The sequence below is a fragment of the Arvicanthis niloticus genome, chromosome 5, assembly GCF_011762505.2.
Source record: "Arvicanthis niloticus isolate mArvNil1 chromosome 5, mArvNil1.pat.X, whole genome shotgun sequence".
NCBI classification, from domain to species: domain Eukaryota; kingdom Metazoa; phylum Chordata; class Mammalia; order Rodentia; family Muridae; genus Arvicanthis; species Arvicanthis niloticus.
In genome coordinates this window covers 15446979-15460979 of record NC_047662.1, presented here as the reverse complement: position 1 = coordinate 15460979, position 14001 = coordinate 15446979, and the positions used below count along the sequence as shown (strand labels likewise).

Here is a 14001-nt window from a genome sequence, read left to right as displayed (position 1 = left end):
CTTATGGTCTCTTGTTACCATTCTGGCTACCGCTGAGTCAGTAGTCAGTGTGTTTGACTACCCAAATGTTCTCAGGTGGCCCCTTTGCCTTGCAGTCCGTGTCACCAGAGCACAGACCACTATATCTCTCTGAGCCTTGCCTCTGTCACCTGTGAAGCTCTGCTTCTGTTTGATGTGCTGTCACGGGTTGGGCTACAGGGATGTCAGTGTGTCAGATGCTGCTCTCTTTGCCGTGAGGCCATGCAGCAGACTGCAGCAGACCTTAGGCTTTCTGGGCTGTTGGTGCTATGGAGTGCTTGTGTCTGTCCCACTCACATGACCTCTGCAGACAGATTATTCTTTCTCAAAGTTCTGTAAAGGAGCGAGGTATGATTTGTCTTCTCTTGGCTTCACAACTGTGGCCTATTGATAGCACCCAGCAGTGCTATGGTAAGGAGAATTACCATCCTAGTAGTGGGGGCTGAATGCATTGCAAAGTTCAGATCTTTCCTAGCCAGTACAGATGAACAGCAGTTCTACTGTTCCACGTTCAGATCAGTTGGAGGGAGTATCGCCTGTTTGTTATAGTTAACTATTAACCCGTTCTCATGAAATTAGGCTGGCTCTACCCCTCAGCTCCGTGTCCCCAGGAGCCTGTGGATAGTGGAGTGGAGGCTACTGTTTGCAAACCTTAGTGAGGCCCTGGCTATGGTAGATACTTTAAATTTGTGTCAGTGGATTTTGTCCAGGGTTGATGGTCTGTCTGTCCATTCCACCCAATTCTTTTCCTTTCAGCGCAATGCATTTGCCAATGACACCATCCCATCAGAGAGTTACATCAGTGCCGTGCAGGCTGCTCACCTGGGGACTCTGTGTGGCCAGAGTCTGCCCCTGGCGGCTTCCCTGAAACATACCCTCCTCTCCCTGGTCAGGTTGACTGGGGATCTGATTGTGTGAGTATTAGAGCCTGAGCCCAGGCCCCTGTGTCCATGATGTGCTGTCTTGTGGCTGGAGGAGTAGAGTATAGTTGAGGTGATAGTACTTTTACTCCAAAGTGTTTGCTAGAATCAAGGAGTAGGGCCAGCCTCCAGGCAGACAGTTTGTCTTCCTGTACTTGGGTCACAGGGGAATCATGTTGCATTGACTTCAAAGTCGTCCAGATTCCTGACTGCTCTAAGATTTTCAAGGATAGATTGTTTTCTCTTGTTTTAGTTTCTTTTATTATTATGCACATGTATCTTAATTTCTATTTTAATCAATGAGTTGTTATATAGAAAGATTTTTACTTTTGATAGCGAAGAAGAAGATGAAGTGGTATGGGTATCCGCACATAAGAAATAGCCATCATGGAAGGAAAAAGACTAAACTAGGAGCTCTCCTTAGGGGGCCAGCCCTTGCCTTGCAGCTTGTCAAGACAAGTCCTCTCATTTGCTCTGTCCTTCTGGCTGCAGGTGGTCAGATGAGATGAACCCAGCACAGGTCATCCGGACTCTGCTCCCGCTTCTCCTGGAGTCAAGCACAGAGAGTGCAGCTGAGATCAGCAGTAACTCCCTGGAGCGCATCTTGGGACCTGCGGAGTCTGATGAGTTCCTGGCCCGTGTGTATGAGAAGCTGATCACAGGGTGTTACAACATTCTGGCCAACCATGCAGATCCCAACAGGTGAGCAGTTGAAAGCTGCTGGAGCTATTGATGAGATGCACCACTCCACCATGTTGGTGATGACGGCTCCTTGTTACTGGGCTTCTGGGCATCCTGTGCTCATGTGGAAGTGTGGGAAGAGGTCCTCAGATCTGCTGTAATGACTGATTCTTAGGAATAACTAACTGTTGAGAGAATGGAATGTTAAATGTTCATATTGGAAAAGAAGGGAGAGACGTGTGGTGGGGGTGGGGTGCACAGAAGCATGAGTGACACTCATGCTCGTGTTGTGTGACTGTGGAAATGGGTGGGCAGGAAAGGTCGGCCTTTGAGCTGCCTCACAGGCTATGCTGTGGGGACTGTGCGGGGAAAGTGCAAGCACTGGCACTTGCTACTTCCTCCTCACTGTTGACAGCCTGCCTGCGTGCCTGCGTGCCTGCATGCCTGCGTGCCTGCGTGCCTGCGTGCCTGCGTGCCTGCCTTTTTCTTTCTTCATTTGTCCTGTCCTGCTCTATAGCCAGGTTGCTTTGAACTTGGGTTCTTCTTGCCTCAGCCTCTGTCATTAGCAGATTGTATCAACATTCCTTTAAAAAATTTTTTTTTGCATGTGTGTATGTGCATGTCCACATGTCCATTGGTGTCGTGTAGGGGCCCAAGGCCAACACTGGGAGTCTTAGTTGTCCACTCATTGCTGTATCCCCCTTAGCCAGTGAGCCAGGGTCTCCGGTGAATGAAGCTCAGGCTTTCAGTTTGGGCTAGTCAGCCAGGGTGCTCCTGGGATCCAGCCTTTGTCCCCATCTTCTTGGGCTGCATCACCCACCCAGCATCTGTGTGGATACTGGGAATCTGAACTGTGGACTTCATGCTCGTGTGGCAAATAGTTCACACACTGAGCATTTCCCTAGCCCCTTCTTTTGCTTTTCAAACATAGTTGCTTGAGCTGACTTCTCTCTGCAGGAGTGACTCACCCAGACTCTGTCTCCTGGAAATAGTCATGTGGTACCCACAGCTGACGCCTAACTTCAGATGCCTTTTCTCTCTTTATTCATCTTTATTTGCACTTTCCAGTTTTGAGATGAGGTTTGTCACAGAGTTCCCAGCTGGCCTGGAACTTGTGATGCTCTGCTTCTGCCTTCCAAGTGCTGGGATTGCAGGCATGTGAACTCACACCCACTTTACCTCTCTTCTTTATTTTCCTAGGAAATAAGGGAGTAAAACAAAATTGAGGTCTTGCTGTTGTTGGGTTAAACATTTATTGCCCATGTACTGTATGCCAGTGTTTATGTTAAACTTAGACAAAACTAGATGTTGTCTCAAGGTCTAGTTGGGAGGGCTCTGAACTGTGTCTTGGTCCTTGGTGGGCTGGATGAGTTCATCCACTGAACTGTGGTTTTGATCCTCAGTGGGCTGGATGAGTCCATCCTGGAGGAGTGTTTGCAGTATCTGGAGAAGCAGCTAGAGAGCAGCCAGGCCCGGAAGGCCATGGAGGAGTTCTTCTCCGATGGGTGAGCACTGCTTTCATTGGCTCACTGAGAGAAAGGAGGGCTGGATGTGCCGACTCAGCTGCCTCGGGACCCAGGAGGCCTGCTTGAGTGTCTCCTGAGGAGGGCTGTATTCCAATAGCAGCTTGTGTGGGACCCACAGTGACCGTTGTCCCTAGGGTGAGACTGAAGAGAACCAGGACTTCCTAGTGAGGGTTAATGTAGACCTCTCATTTCCCCCTTGCCTTGCAGTGGGGAGCTTGTGCAGATCATGATGGCCACGGCCAATGAGGACCTCTCTGCTAAATTCTGTAACCGAGTCTTGAAATTCTTCACCAAACTCTTCCAGCTGAGTGAGTGACAGCTTTTGGTAATCTTCTTATGGGAACTTTGATGTCCGGCTAATACTGTGCCTGGCTTCTGCCTGAATTTACCCAAAGCATGACAGTGCTAACAAGTGTAGAGAATCCTTCAGAGAAAGTTGGGAAAGATGCTGAAACTCCTGAGGCATTTTCTCTTCTGGCTGCTTGCCCCTTCCTTGGAGGTCTTTGCCCTCCTCACTGACAGAAGCCTCTTGTCTTGTTTTAGCTGAGAAGAGCCCCAACCCAAGCCTCCTTCACCTCTGTGGCTCTCTCGCCCAGCTTGCCTGTGTGGAGCCGGTGCGCCTGCAGGCCTGGCTCACCCGCATGACAACATCACCCCCAAAGGACTCTGACCAGCTGGAGGTCATTCAGGAGAACCGGCAGCTGCTGCAGTTACTGACCACGCACATTGTTCGGGAAAACAGGTAGGAAGTCTGTGTGTGTTGTCTTTAACATCCAGAACTCTGCGGAGCAGCTGGGGCTACCTTCCCTTTGGACATCGCACACCTCTCCTGCCCAATTCCAGCGCTACAGTGTGGCTTCTTGAGACTTGGCCTGTCACTTGCAACCTCACTAGATGTCTTGTGCTGTAGTGGTTCAAGTCCAATTCTGAAATTACTGTGTTTATATGTTTGATGCTTAATTTATAACACTAAGTAGTTCTAATTAATTAAATTTGTACTTTGCTATTTTCATGTGTGTTTATAATATATTCTGATTACTCTTCCTCACACTGTTCTAGAACTCACTACATAGAAAAGGCTGGCCTTGAAGTCACAGGGATCTACATGCCTCTTAAAGAGATTTTGTTTATATTTCACTTTGCTGTGGGAGTGAGAGTGTGTGCCTGCCTGACCTCTGGGCTTCATTTGTGTGCTTGTTGCCTATGGGGCAAGACTTGACGGTGGCCATGAGCTGCCATGTGGTTGCTGGGACTCCAGACCCAGGCTCTCTGAGATAGTAGTGGGTGCTCTAACTTCTGAACCATTTGTCCAACATTGCCACAGCGTCTCTCAACTGCCTCTCGTTCCTTTCAGCTGCTCCCACCCCTCCCCCTGCCACACACAAGTTTTCTCACATTCAAATTAACCATGGCTCTCTGTGTGACCATGAATTTTGAACTGACCATTTGTAGCCTGGTGTCTTATAACTTAGAATACCTTTTTTTTTTTTTTTTTTTTTTTTTTTTTTTTTTTTTTAAAAAAAAAACCTAGCCAAGTTGGAGAAGGTGTGTGTGCTGTGCTTCTGGGCACTCTGACCCCCATGGCAACAGACATGCTGGCGAATGGTGACGGGACTGGCTTCCCGGAGCTCATGGTTGTGATGGCCACACTAGCCAGTGCTGGACAGGGAGCTGGCCACCTTCAGCTTCACAATGCTGCTGTGGACTGGCTGGGCAGATGGTAAGAAGGACTTCACCTGTATGAGTGTTCTGTACTTAGAGGAAGGAAGGAAGGAAGGGTTGTTGCAACTTACTTCATTCATAAGTCAGAGTTAGCGTAAAGTAAACCTAAAATTTCTTTGTGAACGACTAACTAGCTCTGAGTGGTGGTAGCAGTGTGGTAGCCTCCACGCTGTTTATTTCATCCTATTTGCCTGCCTACACGCACGCACGCACGCACGCACGCATGCATGCATGCACGCGTGTGGATTCCTTTGAGACTGGGTCTTATGCAGTCTCAAATTCAAAGTTCTTGTCCCAGCTTCCCTTTCCCAGTGCCGGGATTAAAGGCACGTGTACACGCCTAGCTGTCTTTATTACTTTTAGTGGAGTTTTCTATTCAGTCCTGGGAAAACAATACAGAATGCTACCGTTGGTCCTAAGACCAGACCAATCCAAGCCATGTCAACCCCATGCTAATTACACAGACTGGTTCCCTTCATAGTATTACAAGTTGATTGGAGGTCTGTGAAGGTGGGTCCTTCCTTTGGAGCCTCAGATGATTGTGACTTCTCTCTCTCTTTCCTTTGGGACAGCAAGAAATACCTGTCACAGAAGAATGTGGTTGAGAAACTGAATGCCAATGTAATGCATGGAAAGGTAAGGAAAATGAGGACCGCAGAAGGCAGGGGCAGGGGAAGAGAGAAGTCTCTTTCTGCTGTAGCTTCTGTGTTTCTCTGGCTTACAGAAGACAAGGCAGAGACCCTCGGTGCCTCGTTTGCCCTGGCAAAGCAGATCTGTTGACTGCATCTTTTAGGCCTATGCAAGTTTCAGGAGTTGATGCTCTGGCGAGGACTCAGCAGAGTCTGTCCTGAGCACAGGGACTTGTTGCTGCCTGAGATGCTTCTGTGTTGCTGCCTTGGGTCAGTGTTCTGGGATCGCAGGTGGCATCCTCAGCCCAGTGTGCTTGTAGAGCTCTGGTCTATGCAAAGGGGCTTGAGGATGGCAGAGTCTTAGGTCAGGCTCTTTCCTTGACTCCCCACCCACAAACCTAGCAGGATGGTTAGATTGAGGGCAGGTTGTGGTCTCAAAACCCCAGTAAGTACTTTCCCTCTTTTCTGCTAATTACTGTCCATTTGTCAGAGTAAAAGGGCTCCTGGGAATTTAGAAATCTGGGCCTGATATTTGACTATCAATGGTTGCTGGTATTTTAATGCAACTATTTACAATTTATTTTATATTTAAACCTTTTGGAGGGAAGATGGGGGACTTGAGACAGGGTGTCTGTATGTGGTCCTGGCTGTCCTAGAATTTGATATATTCAGGCTGGCCTTGAATTCAGAGATCCACCGGCCTCTGCCTCCCGAATGCTAGGATTAAAGCTTTCTATTTGTGAAGTGTGTTGGTGTGTGTGCACGCTCATGTATGCTTGACCTCAAGTTAGATCCCCAGGAGCTGGAGTTACAGGCAGTTCAAGGTTACCTAGTGTGGGTGCTGGCAACAGAACCTGGGTCCTCTGTAAGCAGCATGTGCTCTTAACTTCTGAGTGTCTCTCCAACCTCTGTCCACTGGGCTTTTGAGAGAAATAGAGAACTGCCTGCTATGGTTTGCAGGTCTCCAGCAGGGAGAATGTTTAGAGACCCTTTCAAGCCAGTTTTGTCTTGAGGGGCCTCAGTATCCATCTCCATTCTTCAGATTCACTCAGACTTATGCTGAAGAGTGAGCAAGTCCACAGGATCATTGCAGTTCTCTGAGCTGCTATGTGCAGGCTGTGGTAGGAGCTGGGGGGCTGTATGATGTGCCGTCTCCCCTCTCTGCCCTGATACTACCCTCTGGTCTCTAGCCCTGTTACAGGAAAGTGCTTGACATGAGAACTAAAGCTTCCTTGTCTTCTCTTGCAGCACGTGATGGTCTTGGAATGCACGTGTCATATTATGTCTTATCTGGCTGACGTCACAAATGCTCTGAGCCAGAGTAATGGTCAAGGACCAAGCCATCTGTCAGTGGATGGGGAGGAGCGTGCCATTGAGGTGGATTCAGACTGGGTGGAAGAGTTAGCGGTGGAGGAGGAAGACTCCCAGGCTGAGGACTCTGTAAGTGCTCAGTAGGGAAGAGATGGCTGTCCAGCCTGTCCAGTGTGCTTGAGACTTTGGTACTCTTCCCCCCTCGGTGGGCTTGAGGATGTTGAGTCCTGCTATTTCCTTCCTGCTCACAAGGCTAATATAAGAGTCTGCTATTGTACTTCTGTAGGCCTTCAGAGCAGGCACGGAGCCAGGCTCCTGCTGAAGCAACTTTTCAATAAGTATTGCCTTTCTTCTCTCTGGAGTTACTTGTTCTGCTTCATCTCATACAAGTTTAGGGAGGGATTGTGGGGGACTCTTGAAAGTATTAAAGGTTTTTGTTGCCTGTCTACCCCAAACCCTTTCTTGTCTACGAAACCAGAAGATATAGCACTTGGAATTGTAGAAGGCTTTCAGACAGGTGGCTATTTCAAATCAGGGCAAGTTCCCATTAGACCAGGCTGTCTCTCCATGGAGTGTTGGAGCAGGTGTGTTCTTATGAGACCCTGTATGGAGAGGGACATTTATGATTAAAAAGACCTATTAATCTTTGAAGGATGAAGATTCTCTTTGCAATAAACTCTGCACCTTCACCATCACACAGAAGGAATTTATGAACCAGCATTGGTGAGTTCTTTTAAAGTGAGGATGGCTGGGCTTCCAGTGTTGTTACATGGGACTTACTGCTTGCTGATTTTTGTTCCTTGTAGGTACCATTGTCATACCTGTAAGATGGTGGATGGGGTGGGTGTGTGCACAGTATGTGCAAAGGTGTGCCACAAGGATCATGAGATTTCCTATGCCAAGTATGGTTCCTTTTTCTGTGACTGTGGAGCCAAGGAAGATGGCAGCTGCTTGGTGAGTGATGGGACCTTCACATTGTCACATGGGCAACTTGTTGGTAATACAGGAATATCTAAGGTAGACCAGAAAATTCCCACCTCAGCTCTGTGTGACCAAGCATTTGTTGTCATTGTGTTACTGGTGATGACTCCCTTTGTGGCCCACGTACTTCACTTAGGGCATTCAAAGCAGCATCCTTATCACATAGTCAGGCCTGACACTCTGAGCGGGCAGTGAAGATGGAGATTGAGTGAGCCTCATGGTTCTGGCTTCGGATCACAGGTGCATGTGTAGCCAGGTTCTCCGGCTTCCGATGGCCCAGCAGTGTCTCACCTGACCGTAGCAAGAACGTAGGGACACTGATGTTTTCTGTTTCTAGGCACTGGTGAAGCGAACTCCCAGCAGTGGCATGAGCTCTACCATGAAGGAGTCAGCATTTCAGAGTGAACCTAGGGTTTCTGAGAGTCTGGTGCGTCATGCTAGCACCTCGCCCGCTGACAAGGCCAAGGTCACCATCAGTGATGGAAAGGTTACCGATGAAGAGAAGCCCAAGAAGAGCAGCCTGTGCCGTACAGTTGAGGGGTGCCGTGAGGAGCTGCAGAATCAGGTGGGGCTTCCTGGTGGGCATTGGTGCACAAGACAGAGCTCAGCAGGTCTGATCCTCCCCTGGTAGCCCAATTTTTTTCTTTCATATTCACGCGGTGTGCATGCAGGTAGCATGTGTTGCTCATCTCTGGAGAAAGATTTAGAGCTAGTGGGAGTGATATTCTGGAACATACTTTCTTAGCCAGGAGTTCTTATCTGAGCCCAGAATGCACAACCCATTGAGTGATTGTATTCCATGTTTTTCCCATAGGAGAGGTAGTTAAACATGCTGGGTGACTTGAATGACTTAGGGTGCTTGTGGGACCTTGGCTAAGAAATAGTCCTCTCACTGACTGTTGTCAGAGCTGGGATTCTGGAGAGGGTCTGTGCTCTGCTCCAGACAGTGACTGTCAAGATTGTTGCATATGATCCATGATTTTTCTTTCTTTTTTATTTATTTTTATTTTTTTCACTTGTGTATTTCGATTTCTCTCAGGCCAATTTCTCCTTCGCTCCTCTCGTGTTAGACATGCTCAATTTCCTCATGGATGCCATTCAGACCAACTTTCAGCAGGCTTCAGCCGTGGGGAGCAGCAGCCGGGCACAGCAGGCCCTCAGTGAGCTGCATACAGTGGACAAGGTTGTGGAGATGACGGACCAGCTGATGGTGAGTATGTCAGGGTCGAAAGATTTAGTGACTGTACAACCTGTGTGTCATGATATTCCAATATTTGCCACAGCAACTGAGGAATAGCCTTCAAGTCAGTGGGTCATAGGCCGTGCAGAACCTAGAATTTGTGGTCACAGCCTTCCTCAGCTGTCCTCTGAGCAATGTAGTAACCCACAGGTGGGAGGTGTGTCTCCTAGAGTCGGGGTAGTCAGCGAGCAAGTCCTCTTTTTATTAAAGCATGTGAGTGCTGAGGAACTCCTAAGATGTGCAGAGCTCCATTTTGTGGGCACTATACATGAAGTTTCCTTGTATCATCGGAAGCCTCTTGCTGTGTCTTCTTTCCTAAGGCTCAGTAGCTTGCAAAATAGCTTTATCCTTTGTTGACTTCCAGCCTGAGTTGAAGACAGCTTTCCTTCAGTTACTCTTACAGCTCAGGGTGCAACCTGTCAGTCATGTGATTCAGGGCTGGTGACCCAGCTGTGCACCTCAGCCTCCTGAGCTGCAGGGATAGATAGAGGGAGTTCCCAAAGGGGAAGGAGTAGACAGGAGTGTGTCGTGGTAGAATTCAGAAGGGGCCTAGGAGAGCTTGAGTCTGCCTGTGAGTTGTACCCACACTGCTGAGTGCTACTGGAAACCCCTTGCAAGAAGGACTACTTGGCAGTGTGGGGGCTAAAGGTACAGACAGTGCAGGACTGAGTCCTGGGCAACGAGCTCTGGCGGGTCCCAGAGCAGAGCATTTAAGACTGTCACCAAAAGTAAAGATGGAAGTTGCCAAGTTCACTTTTGCCAGGTGAGGGGAAAATATTCTGTATCATTACTACCATTTTATAAGTGAAAATACATTTTCATGTTTGAAAATAGCCGGTACTTAATTGACTCTCAGGAGAATTGACCCTGCGATTGTAACCAGACTGAAGCAGTAGACTTTAATCAGCTGAGGACAGTGGACTGCAGGCTGAAGTCCATCACTTGCTTGTTTTGAGCTCTGGCTGGCCTGAACTCATTATGTAGACCAGGCTAGCATGGTACTCAGACGTCCACCTGCCTCCGCCTCCCAAGTGCTGGGATTAAAGGCTTTTGCCACCATGGCCTTCTACTTTTCCTTTGTTGTTAGTAACTTTTATTATTTGAGAATTATATGCATGCATATCCATCAGATTTCCAAAGCCCTGCCTCCTGATTCAGTGCTGCTCAGGGACTAAGGGAAGCACTGCCCCTCAGGTGACAGTGGATTAATCCACCCAGTCTTCCTTGCTTTCTCCAGTACTTTCTCTGCTTCTCCCTCCTTCCAGGTTCCCACCTTAGGCTCACAGGAAGGTGCCTTTGAGAATGTCCGGATGAATTACAGTGGAGACCAGGGCCAGACTATACGGCAGCTGATCAGTGCCCACGTGCTCAGGCGGGTAGCAATGTGTGTGCTCTCTTCCCCCCACGGGCGCCGCCAGCATTTGGCTGTTAGCCATGAGAAGGGCAAGGTAGGTGCCCTTCCATTCATTTTAGGATCTGATTGTGTTCAGATTGGCCCTCTGAGGGGAAACACCCACTCTTTGCTTCTGAGAATGCTTTCAAGACTGATCTCAGTAAACCTTTTGGCTTGGACCTTAGATGACTTGGGAAAGGCTCTGGCAAAGGCAGTGATTGGCTGGTGTTCAGGACAACTTAGTTCCCATTTGTGCCCATTTTTGGACTCGGAAAGTTACAAGCTGAGAGGCAAAAGTCTTAGGAAGTCAGTGTCCCTTCTTTAGTAGACCCTGCTCCAGGGCCAGAGATGCTCAGCGGGGGAATGCTAGGCTGCTTTTCTGTTCTTGCCTCTTACCAGGGAAGCTGTCTTTACCTTAACTGACAGTGTGGACAGTCCTTAGAGCAGCTGATCCAGGGAGTGCTTTATGGACCGCTTGAGGGCAATAATGCATAGGAATTACGTATGTCATGAGAAGATTCTGTACAGAACAGTTGTTTTCATATCTTGCCTCTTTTTGTCCTCATTGGGAGAAAGGGATGAATGAATGGCCTTCCATGTCTTTCTCTTGGGGAGAAGTAGAGGCTGAACTTCATCTACAGGTTTCCTAAGAGACTAAATCCACAAAGCAAGGCAGTGACTCACACCCCTCTCAAGGGAGCCTCCTTAACTGCCCACCCTAGACTCTATGAGGCCCTGGTCGGGGTCTGGGCCTCAGCAGGTTGCGCTTTCTTTGCAGATCACAGTGCTGCAGCTCTCAGCACTCCTGAAGCAAGCAGATTCCAGTAAAAGGAAGTTGACTCTAACCCGCTTGGCTTCTGCCCCAGTTCCCTTCACAGTGCTGAGTCTTACTGGAAACCCCTGCAAGGAGGACTACCTGGCAGTGTGTGGGCTGAAGGTAAAGATCCAGTGCAGGACTGACTCCCAGAGCTGTGAGCTCTGGCCATGTCTTTTCCTGGCCTCAGCTTCATCATCTCCTCACTGATAGCTGAAGGCGTGAAAGCTACTGGAATGTAGATGTCTTTCTCTGAACTCACGCATGTCTTCTGATTGCTCTGATCTTTGTGTGTTCTGGAAAACCGAGTGTCTAGGCAGTCTGAATGCAAGCTGGAAGCCAGAGATATTAGGAAAAGGGTCCTGTGGAAGCTCAGAAAGAGCTAGCTCACCGGACCAGTCACAGTTTAACTATTTTGTTCTTGAACCCTTGTCCAGGACTGCCACGTTCTCACCTTCAGCAGCTCGGGCTCTGTCTCCGATCACTTAGTGTTACATCCCCAGTTGGCAACGGGGAACTTCATCATCAAGGCTGTGTGGCTCCCTGGCTCACAGACTGAGCTAGCCATTGTCACTGCAGACTTTGTCAAGGTTTGCTTTCATTCTTTCTTAAACACTGCAGCTAAAAACTAGTATCTGTTATGTTGCTGACTCAGTTGACACCACACGTCTGCAGGAATTGGGTCTGTACACACTTGTGACTACTTGTTATAAACTTGTATCTTTTCCTGCTCACTCCTTGAAGAATTTGGAAAACAGTTCTTTTTATGTATGCTGTAATGCTTAAGGCCTTACTAGTGGGGCTTGTTGACTGGAGGAGGGTGAATGGCCATCATCCTAAAGTTGTAGCTTTTAGAACTCCCTGGCATGTGTTGCGGGTGGGACTGAAAGATTATCCTTCTTTCCTCTCCTGTCAACCTGCAGATTTACGACCTGTCTATTGATGCCTTGAGTCCAACCTTCTACTTCCTCCTGCCGAGCTCAAAGATAAGAGATGTTACCTTTCTTTTCAACGAGGAAGGCAAGAACATCATTGTCATTATGTCCTCTGCTGGGTACATGTACACACAACTCATGGAGGAGGCCAGCAGTGCCCAGCAGGGCCCTTTCTATGTCACTAATGTGCTGGAAATAAGTCACGAGGATCTGAAGGTTAGAGTCACTTTCGTCTGTTCCATGTTCGATGTGTTGAGAAACTCCTGTATTGTCCCCTTTTGGTTTTCTTACCCTTTCCTGTGTGTGCACACGCATGTGCTCTTTGCTTCTTTTTACTTCATAGTAAAAACCAACTCACTAAGGCAATTGGACTGTAAAGTCCTTGCTTCTCAGCGTCTGTAAAGTTAATATGTCTCTCAGTATTATTTTATGTGCATGGGTGTTTGCTTGCATGTATGTCTGTGCACTGTGCACATGTGTCCCAGCACTGGAGGCTAGAAGAGAGGGTCAGATCTTCTGGAATAGGAGTTACAGATAGTCAGTAGTCACCACGTGGGTCTGGGAATTGAACCCAGGTCCCGCACTGTCACTCTAGCTCAAAAAAACTATCTAGTAATAACCACAGTGATCAGTTCTGGCTAGTGCACAAAAGGGAACCAGCCCTAAACAGAAATTCCTATTAGCTTATATAGTTTCATACCTCCAAGTTACACATTGAGCAATTAAACATGTTTTACAGAGACATAAGTCCCAAGGCTTGCTTTTTGGGCAAACGGGGGAGATTTACAGTACAGGATATTGTCAGTTATCCTGAGACAGATCAGGGCTACTTTTCCCAGGTGGCTGTTCACCAGGGTCATCCTGCCTACCTGGCAGAGTTGTCTTCTTCCTGGGAGAGGCATATGTCTTAATTAGCGATTTAAGCCAGGGTTATCTTCTCTAAACTGCCTGTCAGCACTATACTCCATTAGCTAAAAATCTAACTTGGGATAACATAGTATTTTGTAAGCACGTTTATTGGTCAGTCTTCTATAACATCTGTGTATCACACCACTTGTCATTGTGAGGCCCACTCATGGGGGTCTCATGCCTGGTGATGGGTTAAAGTTCTGCCCCGGGAGCTGGGTTCCATCCAGTAAGTGAAGTCCTGCTCCTACAGTGTGTCTTTGCTCCTACAGGACAGTAACAGCCAGGTGGCAGGTGGTGGCGTGTCTGTGTACTACTCACACGTGTTACAGATGCTGTTCTTCAGCTACAGTCAGGGCAAGTCCTTTGCAGCCACTGTCAGCAGGAGCACTCTGGAGGTGCTGCAGCTCTTCCCCATCAACATAAAAAGGTGAGAGTGGTGCTGGCCTTCAGATAGCCTTGCTCAGCTGGCCTCTCTGCCCTGCCTTCTCATCCTCGTCCCTCTTCTCTCCAGCACTGCTTCCCTCACTGCTTGTGCACGCCAGCTTCCGTCTTTAAAGACAAATAGCCACCATGGTTGGCAAGCCTGCTTGCTTGTTCTTTACCATGGAGACCCCAGACTGTAAGAGGTAGTAGCCTTTGCAGGGCAGGGGAGTTTGCTGTTAAACACAGAAAGAAAACAACCTGTAGTCAAGACTTGTAACCATGACAGGGTTTGAAGACGGAGACAGTGTAGTCGAGCACTCACCCTGTCCTTTCAGTTTACCTCCCTGAGAAGCTCACACTCCCTCTGCCCTATCAGTAAACAGGACATGGCATCAGTCGTGGTGGAATGGCTGGAACTGGGGCAAGTAAGGACATTCATTAGGTTTCCTGATGCTAGAGATGGGAAGAAGAGGTTCAGAGTCTCTTCTGCCCCTTAGCT

General features: G+C 48.3%; 1 protein-coding gene across 10 annotated transcripts in view; it reads left to right on the top strand.

Annotated features, from left to right (window-relative positions):
- The window catches only part of Ubr4 (ubiquitin protein ligase E3 component n-recognin 4), a 108423-nt gene that overhangs the window by 31405 nt on the left and 63017 nt on the right, over positions 1 to 14001 (top strand). For all 10 annotated transcript variants that reach the window (XM_076933871.1, XM_076933867.1, XM_076933869.1 and 7 more), the window contains exons 28-44: positions 775 to 932; positions 1431 to 1640; positions 3023 to 3124; positions 3353 to 3453; positions 3689 to 3887; positions 4677 to 4865; positions 5440 to 5503; positions 6745 to 6936; positions 7460 to 7530; positions 7614 to 7761; positions 8126 to 8353; positions 8828 to 8998; positions 10294 to 10476; positions 11200 to 11358; positions 11673 to 11825; positions 12159 to 12386; positions 13349 to 13506. In XM_076933871.1, coding sequence (XP_076789986.1) covers positions 775 to 932; positions 1431 to 1640; positions 3023 to 3124; positions 3353 to 3453; positions 3689 to 3887; positions 4677 to 4865; positions 5440 to 5503; positions 6745 to 6936; positions 7460 to 7530; positions 7614 to 7761; positions 8126 to 8353; positions 8828 to 8998; positions 10294 to 10476; positions 11200 to 11358; positions 11673 to 11825; positions 12159 to 12386; positions 13349 to 13506 — 2714 coding nt within the window. The remainder of the gene's footprint in view (positions 1 to 774; positions 933 to 1430; positions 1641 to 3022; positions 3125 to 3352; positions 3454 to 3688; positions 3888 to 4676; positions 4866 to 5439; positions 5504 to 6744; positions 6937 to 7459; positions 7531 to 7613; positions 7762 to 8125; positions 8354 to 8827; positions 8999 to 10293; positions 10477 to 11199; positions 11359 to 11672; positions 11826 to 12158; positions 12387 to 13348; positions 13507 to 14001) is intronic.